This window comes from Strigops habroptila, chromosome 4 (assembly GCF_004027225.2).
Source record: "Strigops habroptila isolate Jane chromosome 4, bStrHab1.2.pri, whole genome shotgun sequence".
Taxonomy (NCBI): Eukaryota; Metazoa; Chordata; class Aves; order Psittaciformes; family Psittacidae; genus Strigops; species Strigops habroptila.
This window is the reverse complement of record NC_046358.1, coordinates 44,613,085-44,625,408: the sequence shown is the minus strand read 5'-3', so window position 1 is coordinate 44,625,408 and position 12,324 is coordinate 44,613,085. Positions and strand designations below refer to the sequence as shown.

The 12,324-nt window shown below is 37.4% G+C and overlaps 1 protein-coding gene across 4 annotated transcripts in view; it reads left to right on the top strand.

Moving 5' to 3' along the window:
- RASGRP1 (RAS guanyl releasing protein 1) overlaps positions 1–12,324 on the top strand; it is a 45,390-nt gene that overhangs the window by 10,375 nt on the left and 22,691 nt on the right. For all 4 annotated transcript variants that reach the window (XR_003990871.1, XM_030481873.1, XM_030481871.1 and 1 more), the window contains exons 3-5: positions 9,264–9,369; positions 11,518–11,580; positions 12,062–12,193. Coding sequence is in view for 3 of the 4 variants with exons in the window: in XM_030481873.1 (XP_030337733.1) it covers positions 9,264–9,369; positions 11,518–11,580; positions 12,062–12,193 (301 nt within the window). In the remaining variant the exon portion in view is untranslated. The remainder of the gene's footprint in view (positions 1–9,263; positions 9,370–11,517; positions 11,581–12,061; positions 12,194–12,324) is intronic.

Below are 12,324 nucleotides of genomic sequence, written 5' to 3'. Positions count from 1 at the left end.
TTTAAGACTCAAATGTATATAGAAGTCATGTTAAGAAAAATTCAGTGCCTTGTGCCTGAATTTAGAGAGAAGATCTTTTTTTTTTTTGAGGTATGGAGCTCCTTTGGCAGAGAACAATAGTGTGAGATGTCAAGAGATTCTTTTCTATTTAAACCTTTAATTTTTTTTGGAAAAAGATTCACCTTCAAAATATTCACTTTGGATGTGGGTGAGATTGTCTTCTCCTTTTGTTCAGGAGAACCAGTTATGTTTAATGTTGATCTACAGTATGACGTGTTTTTAAAAAGTATTAAAAAAAGAAAAAAGTACTTGTTTAGGTTGAATAACATAGAAAATTATCAGATACCTGCAACAGTACTTAGGAGGCATAAGATTCTGCTCTGCACTAGGCCAACTGGTACAATGGGACCAATAAAGCTTACGCTTGAACACATATGGGATTGTTTCTCTGTTGAATATTTGGCGTATTGCAGCCAGCTTGAATCAGTAATTGGGAAGCTTCTTCTGTATGTAGATATTTGATAGTGCTACCTGCTGATTAGGTATGTTTTAAGCTTGTCATGAAGCTGTGGGGTTTTTCTGAAACTTTAGTTCTTTTGGTCCATGGTGAACAAGAGATGTTTCAGTCTAAGGATGAACTGTTGTGGTTTAACTTCAGTCATCAGCCAAGCACCACGCAGCTGCTCGCTTTTACCCCACCTCAGTGGGAAGAGGGAGAGAACTGGAAGGGTAAAAGCGAGAAAACTTGTGGGTTGAGATAAAGACAGTTTAATAAGTTAAAGGAGGAAAAAAACCCCAAACAAAACCAAACCAAACAACCCAAACCCAAGCAAACCCAAGAAAAACATGTGATGTGAAAAACCCTAATTGCTCATCACCAGCCCACTGGTGCTCAGCCAGTTCCTGAGCAACAGCAGCCCTGGCAAACTTCCACCCATTTTTTATTGCTGAGCATGACATGACATGGTATGGAGTATCCCTTTGATCAGTTGGGATCAGCTGTCCTGGCTGTGTCCCCTCCCAGCTTCTTGCCCACCTTCAGCCTACTCACTGGTGGGGCAGTGTGGGAAGGCATGCCCCAACTGCTGGGTTAGAAACTAGTTTTCCAGAGAGTCTGTAAACACTAATTCCAGAAATATATCTAGAAGTTATAGCAAAGACTAGGAAGCTTAGATATGTAAGGGAGGGAAGCCTGGAACAGTAAGTCAGAAATACTAGAGCAGGAGTCACGTTGGAGTATTCATCAGTAGTGAAAATTAAGGCCAGGAACTGGGATCTAAGCAATCTTCAACATCAACATCCCCAAGGGGAAAGCAGCTTGGTGTCTGCTACTCGTTATAGTTTCAACCTTCGGATAGGTCTGACTTCCTGCTTCCTTGGATCTGATGACTGGCTGTCCCAGGATCAATCATGCAGTTAGAAGCTTATTATAAAACACTGCAGTTGTGGGATGACTAAGTGCTAAGCGTGCAGCTGGGTTCAGTGGTCACTTGTGATAGCAGCCTCAGAAGTTTCTGATTCTGTTCTGGGAGTCTGTCTTGTCCATCAATACTTATGCCAGCACAGCTGTGTTGCCAGGCATTACACTTGAATTATTCAACAGTTGCCTGCAGCTCAAAAGCTGCACGTGGCTTCAGTATCATGATTTAAAGCATTCAAAAAGTCTTGAACGCTCAAATTGTGTTTTGTAGGCTTTGGAGAAAAAGACTATTTGATTAAAAAGTTCTCATCTAAATTTGCTAAAATCAATATTTTAAACATGCTGTAGAACAATGTATGGGGGGGTGTGTGGTAACTTTTTATCTTGTTCTATGTACTTGATCTGAATTTCCAAGGCTAATGGAATGCTTTCCACCCACATTTCATTTGGTTTCTCTTGAAGTACATTTTAATTTCTGAAAATCATCCCATCTCCTCTTGACAAGAGCTTTTATCTTCTTGTTTTCATTTTAAAGAATTACCCACCCAGAGCTCTTTCTGCAAGATGTAGCTTTCCAAAAAGCTGTTTCTGAGAGAGGGTAATGGCTTTCCCTTGAGGTTTTTCTCCCGTAATGTTCCCTACCCTCATACAGAGCAGTCTTATTATCCTTTTTGGATGTATATTAGACTCACTTGTGAGTCTTGGATATATCTGCATTGTTAATGAATATTTGGAAAAGCAGCAGTGGGTTCCCCTGCCCCCTTCTCCCCTTTCTGTAGGAAGTTTGGAGGGGGAAGTAAACTTGGAGAAGCCTCCAGTTTATAGGGTTTCTTCCAACATCTGTGTTTACGTGACTTGTTTAGGGTTCTATGGGTGCAGAGATTGATCACAAAGTAGTATGATTCTCAGGAATATACTGATTTGTTCTCATTTTAACTTTGGAATTTTCACTCCTAAGACCAAGTACTTGTGTAAATAAATTTATGTAAGACTCCCTTAGTAGCTGCAAGCACATATGGACAATAAGACTATTTATAAAAAAAAAAAATAAAATATAAAAAAAGCTTTAGCGCAATTCCCTCAGTATTTTGGTGCTCTCTACTGAACATTATAGCTTTCTTGTTGCGTGAGGGGGAAAACCACCATCCTGCATAGAATTAAATGTAAGCTGGAGAGCTCAAGATTCCACCTGCTTTCTGCTGCTGCTAAAATTAAAACAATCATTCTTTTACCTAATTAGTGCCTCATCTTTATAAGGACATTGTAATTAAGTTATGTTATTTCTGAAAGATGTTAAGCACTTAAAATAGTTATTTAAATTAAAGAAAAATTCACTAAGGATATGCACAAAGATCTGCATTTGGGGTAATCAGTTGTAAAAACAGTATAGTAAAGTCTTTGTTATACAGCATTTCTGCAGAAAAGTATCTCAATGTGAAAATGAATTTTAAAATGGAAAATGGTTTAGTGATAGTGTACTATTGCAGAAGCTCTAAGATAAGTGCATGCATAGAGGGATGTGTGTGCTTAATTTTTTTTTTTTGGTATTTATACATTATATATGTACACTTACATATATAAAAATGTACATGTAGATAAAGGCATTATGTACAGGATATTAAAAATAATATTCTAACTCTGATGCTAAGAACTCCTCTGGAGTACGATATTCAGGTTTGCTTCATAAAGGTGCAAACTGCAAAGGATTCAGAAAAGGACATCAAAGTTGACCAGAGATCTAGAAAACCTAGCTTCTAAGGAAAAAGATTGACAGATTTTGTGTTTCCTAGCTCAGAAAAAAGACAAGGGGAGCAATCCTTACACAGAGAAAATATTTTGATAAGAGAAAAAAATGTTTTTCCTGTCTGCTGGGAGTCAGGCATAACGGGCTTAAGCTGCCAAGTTGCCTGAAGTCTTTGATTAGACAATAAGGAGAACTCTTTAATGATGGAGATGCTCAAGTGCTGGAATAAGTCACCTACAGAGGCTGTGAAGTCCTTGTCACTGTAGAACTTCAACAATGAATTAAACTGGTTCTGAAGCATACTGCCTTTGAGATTCTGCATTGGAGCAGAGGAATAGAGTACATTAGCTCCTTAGCCCTTATTTCTGCCATCAGCCGAGCTTTCAGCTGTCATTAAAAAATAAAGGCTATTTCCAGCCTGAGAACTAAACACGCTTTTTTGAGTTGAATCTGCTTGTTCACCCTCAAGAATGGTGTTGTAACTGATGAGCAGGATGGTGGCTTCTCATGAATCTGATTCTGACCAAATGTGATCAATTTAATGAAGAGAGTTAAATGACTACCTCTGTTACAGAATACCAAACTCCAAGTAGCAATAATAAGCCTGCAGTAAGAAGACTACTATGTGTTGCACAAGTTTTAAGCTGAAGGGGAACAGTGTGTTTCCTGTTCGTGAAGGGAAGTTCCAGGAAGTGTCCATGAAATACTCATGAAATATTTCATTCAATTTTGTTTGCTTCTAGCCATTCTAAGGTTTTCTCGTAGTACTGCACCTCACATATGGGGCAGAGACATTGACTTATGGCTGTTTCAGTTCAGTCACTTAACCCTAGCATGTACTCCCACACGTACCTCCATATTTCCTACGTCTGTGTGTTTCATCAAGGTCTTTGAGACCTTAAGAACATCAGTTCCCCCTGTTTTCAAATCACATGCTGCTTTAATAATCTTTGCAGAAATTTATAACACCATCCCCACACCATCTTTAATCCACCAGAAAAAAATCCCAAACCAAACAACAAGCAAAAAAACTACACCACTTTGCAGAAATCTTAAAGAATTCTATGTAGCACTAGAGTGTAGAGGTGTATCAACCTGCGACTTTCAGCTTTGCACTTAACTAGATGTCCTTGTTTTGGCTGGGATAGAGTTAATAACACACCAATGTTTTACTTGTTGCTAGGTAGTGCTTAACCTAAGTCAAGGACTTTTCAGTTTTTAGTTTTATTTCTTTCTTTTTGTTATCTCCCTTTTCGTTACTATTAATCTCAGTAGTATTTGTATTTATAAATTTATTTAGTAGTAGTAGTATTCAGCCTGGAGAAGAGAAGACTTTGGGGAGACTTTATAGCAGCCTCCAGTACCTAAAGGGGGCCTGCAACAATGCTGGAGAAGGTCTTGTTACAAGGGCATGGAGTGATAGGACAAGGGGGAGTGGCTTTAATCTGAAAGAGGGTAGATTTAGATTCAGTATTAGGAAGAAATTCTTTACTGTGAGGGTGGCGAGGCACTGGAAAAGGTTGCTTTGAGCAACCTGGTCTAGTGGAAGGTGCCCCTGCCCATGGCAGGGGAGTTGGAACTAGATGATCTTTAAGGTCCCTTCCAGCCCAAACCATTATGATTCTATGGTAGGATTCTGTTATTATTGTAATTTGTTATTAAACTGTTCTTACCTCAACCCACATGTTTTATCCTTTTTTTCCGATTCTCTGTATCCCACTGTGGGGGTCAGGGAGTGAGCAAGTTGCTGCATGGTACTTAGCTGACAGCTGGGGTTAAACCATCACACAAGAACTCCTGGCAAGTGCTTGATGCTTTCTTGCACCGTATGGTTTTTGGCGCTACTTTTTGATAACCAGTGAAAGACTTAAGGGAGTTTAGAAGTTATTCATGTTCTTAGTAGCTTAGTCATAGATCACGTGATGTCAGTGCTCTGTGATTCACTTCTGATTAATTTCAAATGGTACACCAGGTGATAAAGGTGGAACCTGCTTATGAAATAAAGGCCTCTTAGACCTAGAAAAGCTAACTTTTCTTTATTGCAGAATTGAGTTCAGTTGAGACATCCTTCGCATTTTTCCTGTTGCCTTATATTGCACTCATGAGTTGGAAGGTCTCAGTACAATTATCTTATCTATAGAACATACTCTTTAAGTATATTTACCACAGGCCTGGTGGCCATCAGCACCTGGTGAAAAGCAGGCACTATGTTCTTAAAGCCTGGCTTGTTGGCTTTTGAGTACTTTGGTTATTGCAAGTATTCACTGGAAACAAGTGATACTTCAGTTTATTTCTAAATCACAGATAACAGGGAGCCACCGATTGGATCATGCAATAGAGTGGCCAATGGGCCTAGATTAGGATGCTCTCACTCTTGTGTATACTGAGTCTCACATGCAATGGAATTTTTGTAACTGTAGTTTTTAGTGTCTTTGAGTTACTATATAGATAATAAAATATTTAGCCCTAAATGTTTTTGTTTTCACTCCTGTAGTTAAATACTGGAAAAGTATATTCAACTCCTGCTGCCTTGTTTGTTTTAGAATATTTATTAAACCAACTTAGTACAATAAGGGCATTTGCATGAGGAAAAGCATGTAACCAGTGGGTTATTTGTGTTTTGCTGCAGTAAAACAAAGCTGAGGATTATACAGCATTTTGTAGCTTTCTTTAAGATAAATTGACTGAAACACACCCATTCCACTTTATTTAGTATTCACTTAGTGGTTTTTGCTCATCAGGGTGTGTGGTTAGAAACAGGTATACAAACGGAAATGAAAATGAGTCTCAAAGTTTTAAAACAAACTGCTAGAGGTTCTAGAGAGTGCTGTAAAGGCATTCAGAAACACTCTTGCAACACGGTCAGGAAAGCCCTCTTATTTGCTTCACCATTTGCACAGAGACAGTTTAACATAACTTTTGTTAGTTCCTTACACACAGCTGTTTACAAGGTTGGCTCTCCAAAAAGAAGTGACGTAGTGGTCAGAGATGTGAAAGACCCAATGACAGTTCAGAAGTTGAAACTGAGCTGGAGTCTCTTCTTGACTTTTACCAGTTTAACTCCATGATTTGCTTTTAATTATTAATGTTCGAAATACAAATAGAAGAGGAATCAGACTCAGTATTTTCCTCTTTAGTAACATTTGCTATGTCATGGTGCATGCACTTGAAAAGTGCTTCCTTTTAAAACTGGGCAGGAAGATGACATTAAATATTTGATATGGCATATGTTTGTAAAATTGTGTGCTGCTACATTTCCATTAAGGCTTGCTGCTCAGTGCTGAACTGTACTGGGAACCTTAAGATTTTTTTACTGCAGAGTGTTTTAATTTGGTTTTTAAACCATCACTAATACAATGTTTTTCTTTGTGGAGATGAGCCTTTTAGTTTGGTGAGAGAATGGATAACACAAAACTTAGTACTGCTTTAATATGTGCAAAATAATTGCATGTCATCGTAATGCAGTCTATCTCTGTTGTGAGATAATTAGGTCTCGATGTTATGAAGCATAAATGCACTTTTATTATGCAAGAAGATACCACAAATGTGTTGACCTAATCACTAATAGTAGGCAGAACATACTGTTTTTCTCTGCATCTTGGTAAAATGGAAAAGAGACCTTCTAGAGGACAGAAATTCAACCTGGAGCCTTGTGCCAAGTGGTACCTGTGTTATGTAATGGCACATGATTTTGGAATACGCACAGAGGAAAAACTGCTAGGAGAGTGAGTTATTTGCTGTCTTTGTCAGCTGGAGATGATCTATATTGAGCACTTCTGAAAAGCTGGTGATTTAATTACAGCTGTATATACTTAATAGTATGTGTGCACATAACCATTTGGCTTCCAAGTTAAGCATATATTGAACTGCTTTTCTGATTAAACAAGAGTTGTTGGATGGAGGTTCTGGCAGAACACCAGGTTTTGTAAAATGCATGAAAATTGACGCAGGCCTCTGTGTGCAAGGCCTAAAATAGTTTTACTCTTCCTGAAGACACTGGAAGAGCACAAAATGCCAAATACTACAGGCCTGAATAAGTATAAGAATGTGAAACAAGGAATGCATAAACTTCAGTTCATGTTGTGAAACTGAGAACTTGTAGTATAAGTCAAGAAGCTTTGTTTAAGTGTAATTTAAGTGTAACTACAGAAGGTAGATTTAGAACTGGTCTCTCTTGTTAAGTGTTGAAGATCACCTGGAGCATAAAGTTCTCACTCTGGGCTTGATAGTGCTGAGTGTTCGCAGTTGGGTGCTGCACGTTCACAGAGGCTCTGCCAGAATTTGCTAATCAGGATTTTTCTGCTTGTCTTGCCTGAAAGGCTGGCTGTAGTAAGATGTTTCAAGACTGTTTATTGTGCTGAGTTTCCTCCAAACTGACAATGATTTTGCTAGAAGAATGAAGTTACCCATACCAGCTATGTCCTCTGCTTTCAGGGCTTCACAGTCAGCTAAACAACACAACTTTACTTGTAAACTACAGATCTAGGCCATTCTGAGCCACCTTCCTACTAAACTACGTCTACTCTGCATGAAATAGAGTCAGCCTGTCTGCCATCTTAAACTAAAATTTGATGGAAAGAAAGGAATCTCAAAGAATTGCCTGTGTAGAAGAGACACATCCAGATTGGTGCCCACATTGGTGTAAGAGCAGTAGTGTGAGCCCATTAGGGGTCTGATTTGATTTGCTGTCTGGCCGGACAGCCTGGATTCAACCACAGCATGTATTGCTTTAAGCATGAGTGAGGAGTTATGGCAGTGTTGTGGGGAAGAGAAGGAAAAGACTTTCGGGGGAGCATATTGTGATAATAGGACTATTGTGTAGTGAAAAATAGTGGAGACAGATCTAGAGGAAATCAGGCTTTATTAGTCCTATGAAAGATCCAATGTATTGTTCAAAAAGAAAGACCTGGGCTCTGGGGTTCTCTCTTCACATTCAGTACGTTCCTGTAGAAGGGCATAGGAAACTCTTGCTTAACGACTAACATGGATTACCTTGTTTTGCAAGTGGGCTAAGTTTAATGTTCTTTTTGATGTTGTGCAATTTAAAAATCCTTCCTCCCTCCCCCCTCCATGTTAGATGCCATTTCATATGCTGCAAATCTGCTGCTTCACCTTCCTCTTCCATTACATTATTGCGCATTGCTTCTGTATATTGTTCCTGTTAATGCTGGTTGAAGTGATAATTACATTTATCCTCATAGAGGACAATGTATTTAAAATTATTTAAAATGGTAGATCTTCTTTTGTGTTTGAAAGGGTGTCTAATTCCAATTCAGGCTACTTTGGTTCCCTCATGGCAGGCTGTAGAAAAACATCTTCTGTTAATATTTACAAACACTTTCACTACTGTGTTACAGAAATGGAAACTTTTAAACATTCTGCTACATTTGATGTCCTTGATCTTTTTTGAATATGGAAAAAAAGACCACAAGACCTTTAAGATAGATCTCGTCTAAAAACCTTCTTCAAGTGACATCCTTTTAACACATAGTTTGAGGAAATGTGTTAGGATGTTTAGCTCCACCACCAGGAGTATGAATAGGTTAACCCATGGGCTTCTGCATATGTTGTATCTCATTCCATGCATTCCATGCAACCTGTGCATGTACTTCAGTGTTATGTATGTCAGCTATACAAAAAGCCTTACAAACACTTAAGAATATGGCCATTCTGTTTGATAAGTTCAGTTGTGCCACTGACTGACTGGTATGGATCAGTAACTGAATTCTTTTGCTCTGCAATTCATTAATTTGTTTCAAAGGTTATACTGATCTGCCTAAAGCTAAGCATTGAAGTGCATTGCTGGGCTGGGATCATTATGAATAATTATATGGATATTTTGAGTGCTTTTGACACACAACTGCCTTTTTGCTTGCCCTACTTTTATTTATTTGTTTATTTATTTAAATTGGGTAAGAGTCTTCCAAATCCTGGTATGTAGCTCTCATCAGAAAAATGATGCACTTCCCAAGTTAGTATGTTACTGCTATTTTTGAAATAGCATAGGTAAACAGGCCTGATGAGAATTACTATTCTGAAAAAGCCTCTTTTACTGAGGTATACCAAGATTTCAATATGAATACCCCTTCTTTTTTTCAGATTTAGAAGGAAATGCATATCAAAACAACCATCTGCTAAAGATAATTCTGGCTATGCATCAGTTTATCATCTCCTCGGCAGACATGCTCCAGAAACTCATTGATCTATATCCTTTTTAATATTCACCTGCTGTTAAGGTAATATTAGATAACTTGACAATTTTGAAATGGGTAAGTAGAGGACATTTAATATTTGGGTGTATTACTATTCCATTATCTAAATAATATACTTGTTCTTCACAGGGTTTGGTTGTGTTTTCGGTTTGTTTAGGTTGGGGTTTGGTTTTTTTAGGTTTTTTTTGGTTTAGCTTATCATCCACAGAGCAAAAGATGAAACTCCAATTCAGATTTTAAGTAGGATAAATCACCCTCCATTGGCCTTTGAGGTAATATCTAGCAAGTGTAAGATTAATGTAGGCACCTCAGTTAGGTCCTGTGAACCTAGGCCTAAGTTTCAGATCTCTTTCTCTCTCTTTCTGTCCTCCATATAAGTAGAAGAGCAAGGAACAAAAGAGCAATTCTTGAAAATATTCTAATTGTATCATCTGGAGATGAAAATTTTCAACAAATATTATTTCTTACTCACACTATCAAAATTAAAACGCACTGGAATAAATAACAAGCTTTTCCCTCTTATTTACTCCTGTTTTGAGACAACTGCCTGGACTCATAAAAATGTGTTTCTGGCTCATTAGATTTTTCACAACAAAGATCATATTGGCAATACTAGCCTTTAAAAAAAAAATTAATTGTGGTATATATTACCGGACTTCTTAGCTTTAAAGAATGTTTGCACCTAATTGGATAGGAGATTAGGTAGAGGAAGCAGACCTGACATGCTAAGAATCTCCAGCCAATTTTGATACAATTTAATTTAGATAATCCTTTCTTTTCCCAACTTCTGTATCTTACTGGGTTTTAAAAGCAACATCATTTACAACCAAGCTTTACTGTAGTGTTGGATTCTGACTGTCCTGCTGCTTCTCTAACTGCAAGTGTTGGATCAAGTGTGCTAAGCTCCAACTGTGCTGTAGTGTTGCATTTAACTTATGCTCATACGCAATTTGAAAATGGAAGTGATTGCTTGTATGTTTCTGAGAAGTAACATTTTCTACAGTCAGAGAAGTGATTCAAACTTTTACCAGACTTGCATACTTTGCAAGCTTGTTTTTTGACCCTGTGTATAGCTCCCTGTAAAGATATTGAAAGGTAAAGACGGTTTTGAATGGATCAGGTGGCCTGGGCTCTTGTATTTTGAAACACCTTGCAGATGTCCCAGTTTCACTATTTTCCATCCCCTGAATTACTTGAGAGATTTTTGGATAGTTAGGGCTGATTTGTGAACCATCTAAGTTCAGACATTCAGTTCAGGGCCCTTCAAAATATTTGGGAACTTATTCAGACCTCACTAGTTCTATAGTCAGCCTAATTTAAGCATTTAACATGGGTGCTTACATTCTGGATGGTATGTCCTCTCTGTTGTGGTAGTTTTAGGCTGCCATTAATTTCAGTCAGATTGTGGTAGGATTCACAAGATATTTTCATTAAATTGTATGTGTTAGCACTGAAAATATATGTGTAATCTACAGCAGAAGAATCAAGATGTGCATAATCCATTTTCCAAATGGAATTTCCATGTCTTCAAAAGACATTGGCTACAATATCAAAATGTGTTTTACAGAGTTAATAGACTAAAAAGATGGGTGTTTCTTTCTAGTTATCACAGCAAGTCAAATGAAAACTGTTGTGTAGTTAGAAAGGTGAGATTTGCAGGGAGAGGCATTTGACATTTTTCTCTACCATTGTATACAACTGGTTATGTTTAAAAGAAAATAGCATCTTTTTTTGAAAATCTTCAGTGAATTGTAATTAACTGAAAAGGCCTTCTTCATAAAAGCAGAAATTGATGAATTTAGTATTACTGTTTCAGATTCTAGTGAGATGTGCATGAGTTTTATTAGAAATTGTGAGGCATGTTGCAGAGAAAAAAACATGTAGAAAGCAGAATCATTTCACTACTTAACACTACTCAGTATTTGGTCAGCTACATCAGTATTGCTCACAGTAGTCATATTTACAGTAAACTTTTGCTAACAATCCTGGGATATACTTTGTATACACTTGTGTAAAACCCTAAACTGATATTATTTGTCATCAGTAGAATGATTCCTATTGCTTACAGGTATGGAAGTATCAAGCATGTTACATTTCATGTCATATGTGAATGGATGTGGTTTTCCTTAACAGTTTTCTACCTATCTTAGTGCTTTAGAAAGTAAATCTTCCATGCTGTGTGTAAAGATATGCTATTTTGTGAGGTAAGAATATTCTTGCTTGATAGGTATTAGTCTGCAGCTGTCCATGTGCCATACGTAAGAATGCTTTTGCATATGTTAAGCTGATGTTAAAAGGAAAAACAGCTATACTACTTCAGCTTTTCAAGGTTCACTTTAGTAGTTTTACACAGAAAGACCCAACCGGCTTTGTGCACATCCATTGAAGTTGGTGCATGAATTGTTGGGTCACAGTTTTGAACTGAGTCTGTATCTTAAACATCAGTAAAAGCTGACAGTGCTAGCATTGGTAGTATTGTGTCTAATATTATTGTATAAGTCTATTAAAAAAATGAAGTGGGATATTGCTGCTATTTTTATATTGAGCAAACTATTGTATTCAGTAGGTAATTCTCCTTAGTAATTCCACTCAGTCACTTGAAATGATCCTGGACAACTTTTCAGCCTTACTGATGTTAGAGTAAAACCTTTATTTTTGTGTTTCTATATTTTCAATGTGCAATAGGTATTGGATTACAGAGTTCTGGGTTATGTTCAAAATGGACTCTAAACTGTCCACAACTATGGAGGAATTTCAAGAACTAGTTAAAGCTAATGGCGAGGAGTTACACTGTCGTCTAATTGACACAACTCAAATGTGAGTGCTGAAGTCTCAACATGCTCAGAAAACTTTTGCTCTGAATTTCCTGTATTCAAATATAATGTCTCTCCAGTATAGCAGGATAATTGTTCTATAGTGGGTTAAATTTATAAGTCATATATTACCTA